Source organism: Bubalus bubalis, chromosome 5 (assembly GCF_019923935.1).
Source record: "Bubalus bubalis isolate 160015118507 breed Murrah chromosome 5, NDDB_SH_1, whole genome shotgun sequence".
Taxonomy (NCBI): domain Eukaryota; kingdom Metazoa; phylum Chordata; class Mammalia; order Artiodactyla; family Bovidae; genus Bubalus; species Bubalus bubalis.
The window spans coordinates 125,392,811-125,408,941 of record NC_059161.1 but is presented as its reverse complement, the minus strand read 5'-3'; the positions used below and the strand labels follow the sequence as shown (position 1 = coordinate 125,408,941).

General features: G+C 59.9%; 1 protein-coding gene and 1 long non-coding RNA gene across 4 annotated transcripts in view; one reads left to right on the top strand and one right to left on the bottom strand.

Moving 5' to 3' along the window:
- The window catches only part of LOC102395836, a 42,167-nt gene extending 32,835 nt beyond the window's left edge, over positions 1 to 9,332 (top strand). For all 3 annotated transcript variants that reach the window (XR_006551416.2, XR_006641130.1, XR_006551418.2), the window contains 3 exons: positions 883 to 1,043; positions 6,136 to 6,222; positions 8,994 to 9,332. This is a non-coding gene — a long non-coding RNA (uncharacterized LOC102395836). The remainder of the gene's footprint in view (positions 1 to 882; positions 1,044 to 6,135; positions 6,223 to 8,993) is intronic.
- On the bottom strand, positions 190 to 11,608 carry OVOL1 (ovo like transcriptional repressor 1). The gene is made up of 5 exons (XM_025286678.3): positions 11,484 to 11,608; positions 10,917 to 11,391; positions 4,307 to 4,524; positions 2,457 to 2,646; positions 190 to 2,300 (listed from the first exon to the last, which is right to left on the bottom strand). The coding sequence occupies exons 2-5, from the start codon at positions 11,014 to 11,016 to the stop codon at positions 2,005 to 2,007; spliced, it is 804 nt and encodes a 267-aa protein (XP_025142463.1). The 5' UTR covers positions 11,017 to 11,391; positions 11,484 to 11,608; the 3' UTR covers positions 190 to 2,004.
- Between the last annotated feature and the right edge of the window lie 4,523 nt (positions 11,609 to 16,131).

The window sequence follows — 16,131 nt, the reverse complement described above, 5'->3', positions numbered from 1 at the left end:
GGCCCTCGGGTCAGCAGGCACTGACCGCTTAGACCATGGGCAGGCCACTTAATCGAGCAGGTTCTTGTCTTGACTTGAGGGCCACTGCTACCTGTAAAAGGCTAAGACTTTGAATAGAATGTATCCACTGTTTTGATTAATTTCCTTGTAGGTAGGGAAAAAAAGGCCTATAAAACAAAAACACTGAAACACAGAAAATGACAGTTCTTTTATTTTGCTAGCTGAGGGGAAAGTTATAAAATAAAACAGACAACACAGAGCTTTGCAACTTCCTTGGAGAGGCAAGGAACACAGAGATGAACAATGACCAGGCAACAAACACAGGGATCCAGACATGTAAACAAGACAGAACTTCCAGAGAAAGTTATTTTATACATTACAACTTCCAGAATACAGCAGCTCTTGCAGGCTCTAGAGTAAAATGAAGCAAGACTCTTCCAAAACCATCCACACACATTCCGAGCTGTGTCAGAGAAGGTCCCCTCCCGCATCCCAGGCTGGGTGGATGCTGCAGGAGAGGCCAAGGCTGGGGCCACCTGGGCTTTGGCTTTGCAGGGCGGCTCCACCTGCTCTGTGTGCTCTTTCGAGTTTGCCTTCTCATTCTTTGGCAGACTAGCTCCAGCCCCTGCCTGTCTCTCCCTTTTGACCCACAGCCCTTTCCTGTTCTTAGTAGGAAACCTGGCTAAAGCCAGGGGAGCCTGGCCGAGTCCTTCTAATGCAGGGGTGGCTCCCTTCTCAGGGGCTCAAGGACCAACCCTGCCGTTAGAAAAACAGCAAAAAGGCTACAAAGATAACCAGTTAACCATCTCATACTGTCCTCCCTCCAGAAGCTTCTGATGTGTTTGGTTATTACTTTGTCCCATTTTTTTGCTCCTGTCCTAGGGTTTTTGACTCAGCCAGGAAAAAAGCAGACCTCGCAGCCTGGCCCTGCACTCTTCTTGTTACTGCCAGCGGTGGACCCCTGGGCGCATCACAGACTCATAACCCCACCACTGGTCTTAGCCCCACAGCCCCAGCCAGACAAACCCTCAGCCTCTGGAATGGTGAGTTGTTCCACCCATGGTCTGTCATCAGGAGGCCAGGGGGCTCTCGGTCACCCAGAGGCTGGCCTTGAAAGGATGTAGGAAGGAGGCAGAATTCTAAGGAGGGAAGAGCAGAAGCTGTGATGGGCTGTCCCATCAGGAGGAGAGAACGGGGCGCAGTGCACCCTCCCCCAGGGCTGGAGGGAAGTCTTCGATTAAATATCTTGGGAAAGATGAGGGTGGGTGAGGGTGGCCACCCCACAGCCGAGGCACAGGGGAGGTGTGAAATGTCCAGGATAAATAGAACTGCGTGGGGAGGAGAAAAGCCAGCTCCATCCTCTCTTAAAAGCAGTCGCCATCGGCACCAAAAATATATTAATATCTGTACACTTGTCATCTTTTTAAAAAAGAAATAAAACCTCCTTGGCACCAGTAGTTGATTTCCTAAAAATGAGGTGATACGTGGCAAGGCCTCCCGTGTACGCACGTCCACGGCTGTGCACACGCGTGTGCATCTCCCTGTCAACGAGCAGAGCCCTGCAGCCCTGAGCAAGAAGAACACAGCCGGGTGGGCCAAAGCCAGCTCCTCCACCACTGGCGTTTGCCAGGGTGTCCTTTGTCAGGGTACCCGACTGCCATCCACAGGGAAACAGCTGCCCCTGCCCCAGGGCTTCAGAGGCGAGGGACGAGAGAATCACCTTCCCATACCTCGTCTGGGAAGGAAGTCCTATCTCTGGACTCAGCTGCTCCACAGGGAAGGCAGTCCCGGCCTCACCCTGCCCCACACGTCTGCCCAGGCTCAGAGTGGCCTCTGCTCAAAGACACCAGTGCAAATACAAACAGAGGTCAGTAGTAGTGCCCGCCTGAGCAAGCACGCGTGGCCAGCTCCAGGCCTGTCCTTGGGTGCTCCGGCAGGAAGCCGCAGAGGGCGGGCTGGCGGGGCAGCAAGGAGGCGGCCCCCACCCTCTCGGGGCGCCGCCGCTCAGACGTGGTGGGCGCCCTGCAGCAGGGAGGTGACGGTGTTCTGCAGGGCCACGGCCACCTTCTTGGAGGTCTTGCGCAGCAGCGGGCTGTCGGGATGGTGCTCCTTGAGGTGGAGGACATGGCCCTCCTGGCTCTCGGACGTGCAGCCGCACTCCTCGCACACGTACAGCTTGGCCCTCCGCTCCTTGTACGCATACTTCTGCTGCACACCGTGGATCTTCTTGAGGTGGGACTCCAGAGAGCAGCGCTGCGTGAAGGCTTTGTCACACAGGCTGCACTTGTAGGGCCGCACGCCTGCGGGGAGGGCAGCGCGGGCGTCAGGGACCCAGCTCTGGGGCACAGGAGCCCCAGCGGCCCGACGGAGGGGACGAGGACGTCCGCCCCGAACGCCCCAGCCCCCCGCCATGGCCGCACAGCTGCTGGGCCTCGCGCGGGGCGGGCCCCTCTCACCTGTGTGGGTGCGCACATGCCTCTTGAGGTCGAAGGTGTCGTTGAAGCCCTTCCCACAGTAGGTGCAGAGGTGCCTCTTGACGTCATTGTGGCACTTCATGTGGCGGTTCAGCATGCGCTGGTAGGTGAAGGCCTTCTGGCAGATGTGGCAGGTGAAGAGGTCTCCACTGGGACCATCCCCCAGCGTCACCTGTGGGCGAGGGCGGTGTGTGTGACAGACACCCAGGAGCTGGGACTGCAGGTGGCAGATCGGGAAGATCCACTGCGCCAGCCCCCGGCCCCGAGGAGGGGCGCTGCCCACCCAGGGGCCACACCTCTGGGCCGCTGGCTCCCGGAGATGGGGTGGTGGGGCCGGAAGCCGCCTTGGGTCCTCGGTCAGTCTCCTGTCCGGCTCCTGAGTCCCTCTGCGAGGCCCTTCTTTGCCGTCTCTAAAGACAGCCGGCCAGCTCCCGACAGAAAGAGGGCAACTATCCCTGGCAGAAAGCCCCGCTTCGCTGAGCCTGGGCATCCTCTAGCTGCTGCTCAGTTCTCAGTCTGCGCCTCAGGACGGGGAAGGCTCCACAACGTGGTCGTGGTCTCCGCGCCGCCCTCCGAGGCTGAGGCCACTGCTGGGGGCCCAGAGCTGCCTCGCCTCACGGGCCAGCCCAGCCCCGGCCTTTCTTGAGCCTGACATGGTCTAGTCTGGGTCCCTTTGCCACCCTGATGACTCTCTTTATAAAGGTTTTTCATTTTCAGGGTAACCGTGGAACACCTCAGGCCTGTTCAGGAGTGGAGATGTGGGCTCCAGGCCCTAGCTCTGAACGCTCAGAGGCTGCTTGTGCTTCATGGTGGCCTCGTCGCTGGCCACGCTGCCTGAGCTCCCCGGGCCCGAGGTGCCCCCCCATCACCCATACCGCCTGGCCCTGCGCTGCCCCTGGCACCGGGTAAAGGCTGTGTTGCTCACTGAGCAAGCTGTTTGGGGTCAGGACTCACTTCTCTGGCTCATCTACAGTCCCGTGCCCTCTGCTTTCCCTCCACGTGCTCCCTAGCTGCTGGGACTCAAGGGCTGGGAGGAGAGGCCCTTGGGGATCGGGGCGCCGTGTTAGCTCCCCTGTCAGCCACCCAGCACATCTCCTGGTGATTCCCGGCGGGCTACAACACCCAGCCTCCACGGGTGAGAGAGGAGGAGCAGCCTTTCCCTGCCAGTTTTCTCCAGTCTCTTGGCTCACAGGAAGCTCCGTGAGAGCCCTTCCACTAGATCACCACTGGCAGGTGCTTCCAGGTTCCAGCACTTTCAGGAATGCAGGCCTCATGCTCCTGGAAAGCAGGGCCATTTCCGCCACCCTGTGCTTCTTCCTGCCTCGGCTGCTGAACCCGGGTTCACCAGGCCCCGCCCCAGATGCAAGGCCCTGGGTTGGAAGCGTACACTTGGGCGAGGTAGAGACTGCTGGGCACACGCCTCGGGGGACAGCTGACCACTGAGCAGACCCCAGACCTCACTCTTGAGGCAGCGGAGACGCGGGCCAGGCCAAGGTGCAGAGCCGGGCTCACACCTCCCCGCTTTTCCAAGGACTTCTGTATAAGGGCTGCCTCCCCTCAAGGCCAGAAACAAAACTAGACAACCCCACAAAGGACTCCAAAGGGCTGGACATCTCTTGCACCTTACTGCTTCTCCCCAACGCATGGCATTCTCACTTCAGACTCACTTTTCTTTCCCACCCTGTCTATGCCCCAGGGAGGTTCACATCTGTAGAAATATGGACCCAGATCCAAAGCCAGTCTGCCCAATCTCATTTGGGCCACATCTCGTGGGTGGGACCCATGTGGACCCACGTGCCCCTGGGCCTCAGGGACACTGTGAGGGTCAGTACCTTCATCTTGGTGCGCAGAAAGCCGTGGTCTCTGCTCTGCGGGCCTGTCAGACGGCTCATGTCTTCGGAGGGCAGCTGGGCCACCACGCAGGGCCCGGGGGTCACGCTATAGCTGGAGTTCCGAAGGCTCATGTCCAAAGCCAGGGGGCAAGAAGGGGGTTCGGCCACCGATGGCTCTGGTTCCTGGTAGGGCTGTGGCGGACAGAAGCCCAGGCTGACTGTGAAAAGAAGAGCAGCCAGGTGAAGGGCTTGGAAGAGAAAAGGGGACTCTGTGGGGTTTCAGGACGGCTCCCTGGCAGTGAGCTGGCTGGAACCGCGAGCCACCGTCCCGCCCCTCGCAGGCATGTGGCAGAGCAGGGCTGCCCCCAGCCCACTGCCCGCCGCACCGCCCTCCCACCCCATTAAGGTAATTACAGGTGACGCCAGCCAAGCGCCACGGCCCACAGGCCTGCCCGCTGAGTAATTTGTGTCTTAGCGGAACTGGGAGGACCAAACCTGCGCTACCAATTATTCCTCCTGAGTTGTCTGCTGGCCCCACCTGGGCCAGTCCCCCTGGATTCCAGGCCTCATCCACGCTCCCACAGGGACAAAGGGCACCATGGGAGGCCCGGGGTCCCGGGACTCATCGCGGCCCCAGAAGGGTCCCGGTGGTCAGGGCCACTCAGGGCCTCTCCTCCAGGCAGATTCAGCCGCTGGTTGTGGGGAACGGGGTGGTCCTAACCCCTCCCTCCTTCGGGCCGGTCTGTCCCCGACACTGCGGCTGTTTGGGGCTCCAGGCTCCCCACTCCTGTGGGCCGAGCCTGGCAGGCAGACAGGTGGGTGGGGCGGAGCAGGGAGGAGGTCAGGGAGCAGCAGGTGGATGCGGCCTAACAGTCTCCTGGGCAGCCTGCCTGCCTGTGACGCAAGCCTCCCCCGCAGCAGGGACCGCTCCTCACCGCTCCAAGCTCAGTTCACGGTGGCGCCTAGAGGGCTTGGGCTCCCCCTGGGCATTGACACCAGCGACAGCGAGCAGACACCTCACACATGGGGGCTTGGACCCCGTCCCGACTAGAGAGGCGGGGAGGTCTCCCGAGTGACAAAGAAGAGACGAGTCTCACACCCCCAGAGACGAGGCAAACAATCTAATGTGTCAACTTAGTGTTTTTCCCCCAGAGAGGCTAAGCCAGGAACATTCTCCAAGCCTCAGAAGGAAAACTCAAGAGGGGCACAGGGAGGAAAGGATGAGTGGGCTTCCGGGAGGGGACTCGGGAAGTGGACTTAGGGTTTCAGAACCATGAACAGACCCCTGCTCCGCTGCCCCCTGGCCGGTGAGACAGGACGCAGCGGGCGAGGCTGGAGGCGGAGGGCCGGGACCCGAGGGGGCGGAGGACACACTGATGGAGGAGAGGCAGCTGTGGAGGCACCCCAGTTTCGGGAGAGGCCCCAGCTCTCGCCCCCTCAAAGCACAACAAAGGTCTGACGGGGGAAGAATGGGCTTGCCTGACACCCAAACCCGTTCGGCTGGCACTGGCGCCGTCCGTCTGTCCATTCGGGGATTCTAATGAGCCACCTCATTCTGGGAGTTGATTCACCAGCGCCTGGCCCCGGCCTGGCCTCTCTCCAAGCCCTGGGCGGCTGGATGTCAGGCCGGAGCTCTTGGGGGTCCCTCCAGTCTTCCCACAGGGATGGGGGCTGCTGAGGGCGGGCGTGTCTGAGAGCTGGCAGCTTCAGCTGATGCCAGCTTACATGGCTATTGGAGATCCTGCCTGGGAATTCAAAGCTGGATGACAATTTCCATTTCTCAATCCAGGTAGAGATAAATAGGAACCTCTACTCTCTCTATCTTTCAGTATCGGGTAGCATGAGCGAGGCTCCCCAGTGCTGGAGCCGGGCCACACCGCCTGCACATGGAGCAGTAGACGGAGGCGTGACAGCAGGTAAGGGTTAACCGGTTTGCACCCCAGTGAGTTGTCACTCTTGGCTCCCTTGCTCCACCAGAGTTGGGGGGTGGTGTCCGAGGCCAGGGTTCTGAGATCTCAGCCCGTTTGGGGAGGGACCAGTGCATGCCTCTCTCATTCCACAGAAAACCCCGAAATGACAGTGCCGGGGAGCCAGGGCAGGGAGCGGGCCTGCCTGGCCTGCTTCCACGCCGCTTCTACCCCAAGCCAGGGGCAGGTGAGGCCATCAGGGTGGGGTGCTCACCTCCTCCCACCCGTCCCGCCAAACCTGTCTTCCCGCCACCCCCAGGAGCGTGTCCCCGCTGCCGCCGCACGCACAGGGAGTGCTCGCCCGCGTGCCGCTCCTATGGCTGGGTGTCACCGAGTCGCAGGAAGCAGAACTGGTTGGGTCCTGCCGGTGCTGCTCTCTGTCCCCTAATTAGACATTTCCGGCAAGGTGGCCTCCGCTGTGGCTACTCTTCGCCCACCCACAGCTGAGGAGCGTGGCCAGGCCGCGCCAGCCGGGTCCTCTCCCCGCAGCCTCAGGTGTTTGAGGGCTTTCCTTCTGTCTGCCCAGCTTGCCTCCACCTGGATGAGGGGTTCAGAGCAGCTCCCTCTACCCCCTCAAAAGGCCTTCTCCCTGCTCCTCGGCCTTCAGCAAGTACCTCAAGCTCCTGGCCCAAATACCAGACAGGGTACTGGGTCCTCCCCATCCAAGGCCTCAGGCCAGGGCCAGGCTCTCTGGGCAGAGCAGCCAAAGGAGGCGTGAGGACACCCAGCCTCTGCCTCCCAGAGGCTGGGGCTGCGCCGACCTGGGAGGGGGTCGGGGCTCAGCTCAGCCCTGAACCGGGGCGGAGGGAGCCCCGAGCGTCAGCACAGCCCCGGCTGTCAGGCGGCCTTGCACCCTCATCAGGAAGGGCAGGGTCCCCGCACCCGTCTCCTCCCGCCCCCAGGTCAGCTAGCAGGGCCTCAAAGGAAGCCAGTGAAGCCAACTGCCCGAAGTGGGCAGCCCTGCAAACACAACGGGCCTGTCTCTCAGCCTGTGGTTCCCATTCTGTGAACGCCAAGTGTTCCCCTCAGGCGGGACCTTCCCCCTCCGCCAACCGTTTTTCATACCGAGTCCACAGTGCAGGTCACCCGGCGCACCCCAGCCCTCACTCCCGGGCAGATACCGCGGGACTGGGCAGCATTTGCGTGCTGCCCACCCTCCCTCCCAGGGCAGCACGGGGAGCCCCCTGTGGGAGGCAGGCCACACAACCCCGGCTGAGAGTGAACAGAGTTAAAGAGGAAGCCTGACGTCAACAATGGCCACGCTCTGCTCCTGTCCTCCCTGTGCCCAGAGGACTCGTCCTCACCTGCTCTCTTTTTGGGACAAACAGTCTGGCAGGATTCTGCCTCAGGTCACCCAAGCGAGGGACAAAGAGCAAGGGCAGCTTGGGTGACGGCACCCCATGGGACAGCCAGGAAGCCCACCGAGCCCACCCTTCCCACCCGTGGGCTGGCTGCCTACCTTCCCAGCCTTGCTCCACGGAGACCTCACTGCCAACCCTTCCCAGGAACTAGAATAATTACCAGCAGAGGCATAATCGCACCCCAGCTCCACTCCGTCCCACCCCCACACGGGTACGCTGGGGCCCCAAGCTGACTTTCTCAGCCTTCCTATCTCCGCCGGGCCCGGAAAGAGAGCTGCCCAGCAACCCGCACGGCCTAATCAGAGCCAGGCTGGGGAAGCTCCAGGCGACCCCACCTCAGCCTGGCTGCCTCCCTGGGGAGGGCACATGCTGGGGAACTGGCAGAAGGGCCCACAGACGCTGTGTCCCAAGCTGGGGAGAGGGGAGAGGCCTTGGGACACTCATGGCTGGCGCGTGTGCTTCAGCTTCCAGACTCGGTCTGCCCCTCCAGGGCCTTCCCAGCCTTTGCCTATTCCTCTCAGCAGGGGCCAGGAGGACCCCCGCTTCATCCGCGTTCCTGTCTGTTCCCGGAGCTTCCTCTTTGGTCCAGGAGATGGAATTTAGCTCCTGGGTACAGGTGCCTGAGTTCATCCTCAAGAAACCAGCAGCCCTCCCACAGTCAGTACTGACACAATAGGAGAAATGCCAGGGAGATGGGGGCCAGGGGGGCCCAAAGAGGGGGCTTCTTAACCATGAGCCCTTTCAATGCTCCCAGCAGGAGTGGCACCGTCTCCCACCCCCACGGCCTTCCAGCCCCTGTGCCCACCTCTGGGCCTTTCCCTCAGCTTTCGGGAGAGATTGAGGCCAGGGGACTGAGGGTGGGAAACCTCTAGAACTGTACCTCAGAGAAGAGGCTGGGGGCCTGGAGTCAGACCTGCCAGGCCAGGGGCCAGACCCTTCAGGCAGTAAAGCCCTTCTTTCCAGGCATTCTTTGCTGCTCTGAGGGTCTCAGAGGTCTGGTGTGGGAAGGTTAGACCTCAAACGCTTCATTCCCCAGCCCTCCCAGTGCCTCTCCCGGGGGGACCGGACGGGGTCAATGCTTAGCTGGTCACAACGTGCTGAGTCTGTGGGGTGGGGTGAAGGAAACGTGCCCAGCCGGCTCCTGGGGTCACGGTCCGCTGGTGATGGAATGGCCCAGTCAGGGGACAGGCCACCACAAAACACACTCCCCACTCTCCAGCCATCTGAGGCGCCCGAGCGTAGCCCGAGAACATTCGCTTTCTCATTTCCAAAAACTGTGGGAAAACTTGCTAGTGGGCCACATGGCTTTGAGGGGCAAAAGTCAGTTCTTTGACTTCTACTCTTTGCTTGACCCCACAGGACTTTGCCTGGCAAATTCTCACCTGCATCTCCAGGTCAGACCCCACCCTACGTCCAGGGTGGTCCTGCAGGCTGAGCAGCTCCCCTCACCTGGACAGCAGCAGCAGGTGGCACAGACATCCAGATGCCCTCCTTCGCACCTGCTGGGCCTGCCCCTGGGTGTAGGTACCCCTGCCGCCGCCGCCACTCCCACCACAGCCGCCAGAACTGCGGTGGGGAAAACCACTAGGATACAAGGCGGCCAACAATTTGAACAAGCGGAATTTCTTTGTCCTTTGTAAAAGTCAACACATGACCTGTTACTGATTGGGATGTGAAATAAAACTAAAAATAACAGCACACTGAGTCTCCAGCAAGGCTCCGCTCACCTTTAACACAGTCCAAGTTCGGTTTATCAGATCCCAAGGAGCAGCTAAGCAGCAAGTCAAACACAGGTGAGGGAGGAGCAGGAGCAAGGAAGGGGGCCCGTGGCCCTCACCCTCACCCCTTCCGGACCTGAAACACCATCAACTCCCTGGGGAACTTGGAGAAGCAAGAAACCGCACAGAGAATCCTGGGCCTGCTCACTTCCCTTGATGTCTCAGTTTCCCCACTGGGATCATCAGGGCTTGGAACATGCCCTGGTCTTAAGGAGGCTGTAGACAGGGACCAAGGAGCTTGAGACAAGGCTAAGCTGTGAAACACCCTGCCAGCACCCTAGGCCATAGGATCCTGATATCCGTCAGGCCACCTATCCACTCACTGTCTCCAACCATGCATTCAGGAGAGAAACTGAGGCAAGAGCCCTCACAGGGCCCCTCACCGCCCTCATTTCGCCACTTGCCTACAAGGCCTGGGGCGGTGCCGAGGAGTCTGCAGATCAAGGGTCAAAGTCGGTTGGTTAATTACAACCTCTCCCCCCTTGGAGGCGCTGGGCAGGGTGTTCAGCGCATCCCTCGCCCCACCCCCCAGGCCTGGGGAGGGGGAGTTCCGAAGGAAACCGGCTCGCTCCCGACCTAAGATTCTGTTGGGGGTGGGGCGGACAGAAGGCTAACAAGGAAGATGTCGCCGGGGCAAGAAACAACTGGGGTTACTCATTCCAAGTTGACTCCGACGCTGTCAAGGCGTCTTCCGACAATAAACTGGCTGCCCCAGCTTCCCCCAAGCTGGTCCCTGGCTGTGGGATGGGTTCTTTAAACCCCCCTTCAGCTCACTGGTGTCCTCTTCGAGCCTGAAGGAGGCGCGTTTCTAACCGAGGTGAGACCCGATCTCACCTTTGTCTTAAGGGCTGGTCGGGTGCAGCCGGGCGACTTCCCGGCCGTCTGGCGTTCCCCACGGCTGGGGGCTCCCTGCCTGCCCGACCCCCACGGGGACCTTCTGGCCACCCGCGTTGTGGGGGTAACGGAGAGAGCAATAAAGGTGGCCTACGCTCTGGGTCTTCTCTTGCATTATTTTGCACAAACCTCAGCCCAAACTCCAGCTCGCTCCCGGCTCCCCCAAAGTGACACCGCTCCAGTGCCCTCCGCCCGCCTCATAAAAGCCCCGGCTTTCTGGATTTACGACGCGAGAGTGGAGGGTCGCCGGGGCGGTGACACACCCCGTTGCCTCCCCTGCGCCGCGGCTCGGGCCGGTGGAGGGGAGGGCGGCCCCACGCGGGCCCGCGCGCCCCCGCCAGAGCCTGGGAACCGCTGTCCCCCCGCGCCCACCCCCGCCCCCACATGGCTGCTCCTTCCGCCCGCCCTGCCCTCCCCTCCCTCCTGCGCCCGGGGTTGGCCGCGCCCGCGCGGGCTAACGGGGCCGCGGCCGCTTAAACATTAAATCGGGCGCCGCTGTTGCGCCGGCCGCCGGGCTCTGCGCCACGGCGCCCCGCACGCCGCCCGCTCGACGGGGCCCGGCGTCCTCTCAGCGGCGCTGGGCTCGGGGCGCGCTGGCCGGGCGCCTCACCTGGCACGTAGATTTCGCCGCGCTCCTCGTCGGGGAGCTCGCTCCAGTTCCTCTTGCACGTGGAGACGCACGGCTTCTTCACCAGAAACGCGCGGGGCATCTTCGAACCCTCCTCGCGCGGCACGGGCCGCTTCCGCAACTACAGCCGGAGTCGTCCCACCTTTCCCAGGCCGGGCTGGAGGCGGGCGGGGGGCGGCCGGGGTGGAGAGGCGAGTAGGTCGGAGAAGAAGTAGCCAAAGCGCCCCGCGTTCCGCCAGGAGGCCGTGCCCGGGACGGCGCGCGCCCGTTTCAGCTCGGAGGAGCTGTTGCGTCCTCCGGTCCCAATGAGGTCCCCTGCAGCCTCCAGGTGCAGCGGGCGGCGGGGAAGCGTCTCCCGGAGCGACTGGCGTCCCTCGCGGCCGCTCGCGGAGTCTTAAAGTGCTAGCCGGCCGGACGGGTTCACGCTTTATTGGCTCGCGGCTGTGTGTGTTGGTGGCTGGGGCGGGGAGGGGGTGATCGGAGCTAATTAGCTTGGAGTGGCCCGGGGAGCGACGGCGCATGCGTTGGGAAATAACGGTGACAACCCACCTATTTGTTACCTGTCGAACCGGTTTCCATTCCGCTGCCGGTGAGGTGGCCTCGCGGCCTGGGCGGGGTGGCCGGGCGGGGGCGGGAGCAGAGCACCCGGCTGCCGGGCCGGGCCGGCCTGGTTGCCGCCCAGCGGGAGGGCTAGCGTTCGCCAACCGGAGTTTCGGAGAGAGAGCAGACGAGCAGGGGAGGGAGGGGAAGGGGCAACGTTATCCGGCGCTCGCACGCTCCGCGGGTGATGAAGTGAAACTCGCCCGACGGGGCCCGGCGCGCCCCGGGCGCCTGGGGAGGCGCGAAGCCGTCGGGCGAGACTGGGCGGCCCGGCCCACACTTGTTGAACCGGGCCTGGGCCCAGGCGGCCCCGGGCCTCAAAGGCCTGGCTGAGCAATTCGTGGCTCAGCCCAGAGGTGTTGACTGGTCGCCGGCTCCGTGCGGAATGGCACGCGGGGCCGCAGGAACGCGCAGGCGGGTGGACCCGCAGGCCAGGACGCGCCGGCCGCAATACAAAGCGGAGAGCACCCGCCGGGCCCGGGGCCGCCGAGAGCCCGCCTTTCCGCCGGGCAGGCGTGGAAGGCTTCGTGGAGGAAGGGTCGTTTAAAGCGCTCTGAGTCCGCCGCCTTCCCGAAAGACCCCAGCGCCTTAGCCATTGGGGCTTACCCCGCGCCCCACCCCCAAAGCCCTCGACTTTGTCCCAGATGGCCCGATTTCGGGTGCAGCAAGACTGGAGGGGAGCGGATGGTGGAGGACCAGCTTCCTTCGCCTGGCTGCAGCCACGGCAGGCAAAGAGCTTGTGTCCTACCCAGGGCTCAGGTTCAGCCTGGGACCCTCACTCCAACCATTCACCATGCCCTGCCCAGTCCCCAGGCCCAGCCTCCTGGAGGGAGCCCCCCCGCCCTCCTCAGAAGCGCCTGGTGGCCTCTGTGAGGCACAGTAACTGTGACGCTTGGGCCACTGGGTTTCTCTTACCAGCTGACTAGTAAGGGCAGGGGATAGGACCCCTTCCTCTTTTAGCTCCCCTCGCTTCCACCATGTAAAATAAACTAATATTTCAGAGTCCCGGCCACACACACACCTTTCTCACATATTAAATGTTTGCTGAAACAGATTAGGAGGAAATGAATCTGATAAATGAATTCACACAGTTCAAAAGTCAGGAGTCAGAAAAGGAGCAGCCTGCCTATGGTGGACTTTCAGGCATGTAGTGAAAGAAGGTAGTTTTTTTAAGAGGGAGGTTCCAGAGGCCCTTAACATCCCCCCACAGAACTTCTGTGGAGCACACCCTGGGTTGGTGGGGAAAGGGTGGACTTAGGGGCCAGATGGGCCTCCTCCTCTACACCTTCCTGGAACCTGGGAGTCTGGCCTGCGGAGGAGCTTTCCTTTCCAGCCTGTATTGTCTGTGACCTGAGAATCCCTTGTCTAACTCCTGGGGCCGTGTTGAGGATGGTGTGAGATCTGGCAGGGGCATTAATGTTCGCCCCCTTCCTCTTCCTTTCCCAAGACTCTGCCTCCCACAGCCCACACTTACCTTGTCAACTCTTACCCTGAACTCTCAGACATCCGATAAATGTTTATTGAGCACCCTGGTTGTACCAGACCTTGACAGGAGCTGGGACACAGTAGGGACTTTGTGGAAACTCTGATGAAGTCTTCATGGATAATGCTGGACACGGGCAGTCCTTTTTATGGGGGAAGAACTCAGATGTCTTCACTTGGGGAAAGAAAGTTCTCCAGTGTACCCAGTGTATAGAATGAGGCCCTGGGAAGGAGAGAGATTTATCTGTGTTGTCCACGCTGTATCTACAGCATCTGTAACAGTGCCTGGCACATAGTGGGTGTCAATGAATGTTTATTGAATGGATGAATAGCGTATGTTTGTTTTTTTAAAAAAATTATTTATTTATTGGCTGTGCTGGGACTTTGTTGCTGCTTGGGCTTTTCGTTGTGGTGGCTTTTCTTGTTGTGGAGCACGGGCTCTAGGTGCTCGGGCTTCAGTAGCTGCTGCACATGGGCTTAGTAGCTGCGGGTCCCAGGCTCTAGAGCACAGGCTCAATAGTTGCGGCCCACGGGCTTTGTTGCTCCATGGCATATGGGATCTTCCCGGATCGTGGATCAGTGTTCCACTGGCAGGCAGATTCTTCACCACTGAACCACCAGGGAAGTCCCTAGCCTATGTTTCTTGACTCATGTGACACAGTCTTTCCTGTTCCAACTTTTGCTAGAGGCATAAATGCAGAGCTGACTTTTTTTTTTTTATTATTATTATAAGGAAAACTATAATGTCAGTTCAGTGACAAAAGGCAGCTCTCGGAAATTGAGGGTGGCGTGGAGAATGTGACTATCTACAGTGCCAGTGGCAAGCATGTCATTCAAGCACAGAAACCCAGTGGTGCCACTTTCATCCATTTAGGAACTGGAAATCGAAATTTGTGTGTGAAATCTACCAATTTTTATCATTTACTTATGGCTTCACTGTGTGGCTTGCAGGATCTTGGTTCCCCAATCAGGGATTGAACCCAGGCCCTCAATACCAAAAGCTTGGAGTCCCAACCACTGAACCGCCGGAGCATTCCTTGAAACCTACCAGTTTTTAAACATTGACTTCAGCTTAAAAAAAGAAAAAGAAATGAGTCAAATAAAATACATTTGTGGGGCAGATTTGACCTATGGGCTGTCAATGTGTGGCTTCTGGTTCATGGTCTCTGGTTCTAGTTCATCTAGAACTAGACAGTATATGTGAACTTTGGTAAACACTGAACTGTGAGCTCCATAAGGGCAAGCGCCTTCTGCTCTGTTCACACAGCGCCGGTTCAATATCATTCTCTCCTTCCTTAATTCAGTCAACAAATGTTCATTGAACACCTACTATATGTTAGCACTGGGTATCCTGTGATGCAAGGCAAACAAAGATGGAAACAATTAGTGTGGTGCAGGACATTCAGTTAGTGGTGGATGGTGACAGGCAGTTCAGTTCAGTCACTCAGTTGTGTCTGACTCTTTGCAACCCCACGGACCGCAGCACGCTAGGCTTCTCTGTCCATCACCAATTCCCAGAGCTTGCTCAAACTCATGTCCATCGAGTTGGTGATGCCATCCAACCATCTCATCCTCTGTCACCCCTTCTCCTGCCTTCAGTCTTTCCTGGCATCAGGGTCTTTTCCAGTCCTTTGAATCAGATGGCCAAAGTATTGGAGCTTCAGCTTCAGCCTCAGTCCTTCCAGTGACTATTCAGGACTGATTTCAGGTGACAGGCAAGGGGCACTGAGATCTGAATGCGAGGTAGGAGCCAGCTGTGCAGAGCAGGGAAGAGCATGAAGTGTAGATGGATCAGATGGCTCAATGGCCCCAGAACGGGAGGTATCTGTGTGTGATGAACTGAAGGGTGGCTGGATCGTGAGAGGGTGGGAGGGTGTAAGGTCTGAGCTTGGAGAGGCAGGTCTGCCATGTCATGTGAGGCTCAGGGCGATGGGCAGCCTTGGGGTCTGTGATGGGGAGAAGGGAGTGCATGGACAGGGGAGGGGAGCTGAGGGTGGCAGTGGGGAGATCAGCGAGGAAGCCACTGTCATGGTCCAAGCAGGAGGGGATGGTGGCCTGGGCTGGCTGCAAAACGAGCCACGAGTGCTGATTCCAAGTGTCCTCAGCAGACCTGTCTCTTTGGTACAGTGGACAGGGGTGTGAGGAGACAGAACCCCAACAGGCAAGTAAGGACCATGCTCCCCAAAGACCAGTGGCTGGCACCCATCTTCAGTGCTTGGTTCCCATCCTGAGCAGCTCTGGGGAGAGCCAGGGCAAGAGTCAGATGGAGAAGTTTTAACCCCTTCCTGTTCTCAGAGAAGGCTTCTGGGAGGAACTGGGAGGGGGTGAGGGTGGGGTTTAGGCTTAGAGGCATGGCGGCTGGAGATGGAAGAGCTTCCAGAAGCTGTGCTGAGAAAACAGGCAGAACACTGGTCCTGGAGTCGGGCTGCCCCAGCCAGGGACTTGGACTAAGCCACCTCTGTAAGGAGGGCTCCAAGTTCCAACCCTGCTGTCAAGAGATGCTTCTGATGCGCTTTGGCCGGGGGGACTAGCAGCTCTTGAGAATGGACTCAGCCTTAAAGCAGACTGCTGGTGCTCGGGCCGCTGAGGCCTCTGCCTGGCTCAAATAGTGGCCTTTCCAGCCCTGTTTGACAGGAGCCCTGAGGACGCTGCAAAGCCCCTGGCAAACTATGAAGTGCAGCCCTGACGCCGCCATCGCTTGCCGAGTTTTGTCCTGTCAGTTTCCAGGGCACCTGGAATCTGCCCACACCTCACTCTCCGTGTTTCCCACTCCGATCCTTGGGAACTAAATGGAGTCCTTGGGGCCCAGCGTGCTCTGGCCCCGCTGGCCTCCTGACCCCGTTAGTCTCCCTTCCCGCTGGTTATTTGTGTGCCCGCCACGCTGTTGGCTCTCTGGCCACTGAACTGGCCAAAGCTGGTTCCCAGCTGAGGCCTCTCCTCCGCTGCTCCTTCTGCCCCAAGGCATTTCCCCACTTGATGACTGGCTCTCTCTACTCACTCAGGTTTCAGCCAGACATGCCCTCTTCTAAGAGGCCTCTCTGAGCACCCCAGCTAAATCCTTGTCCCACCAGTCACTTCTGTCCCATTACCTTATTTTATTATTCTTTTTTGCAGC

Coding starts and splice junctions, on each gene's coding strand:
- OVOL1 (XM_025286678.3), bottom strand. CDS start 11,016: ATGCCCCGCGCGTTTCTGGTGAAGAAGCCGTGCGTCTCCACGTGCAAG. Junction 4,525..10,916: donor CGGCGAAATCTACGTGCCAG/GTGAGGCGCCCG, acceptor TTCTTTTCACAG/TCAGCCTGGGCTTCTGTCCG. Junction 2,647..4,306: donor TTCTGCGCACCAAGATGAAG/GTACTGACCCTC, acceptor CCTCGCCCACAG/GTGACGCTGGGGGATGGTCC.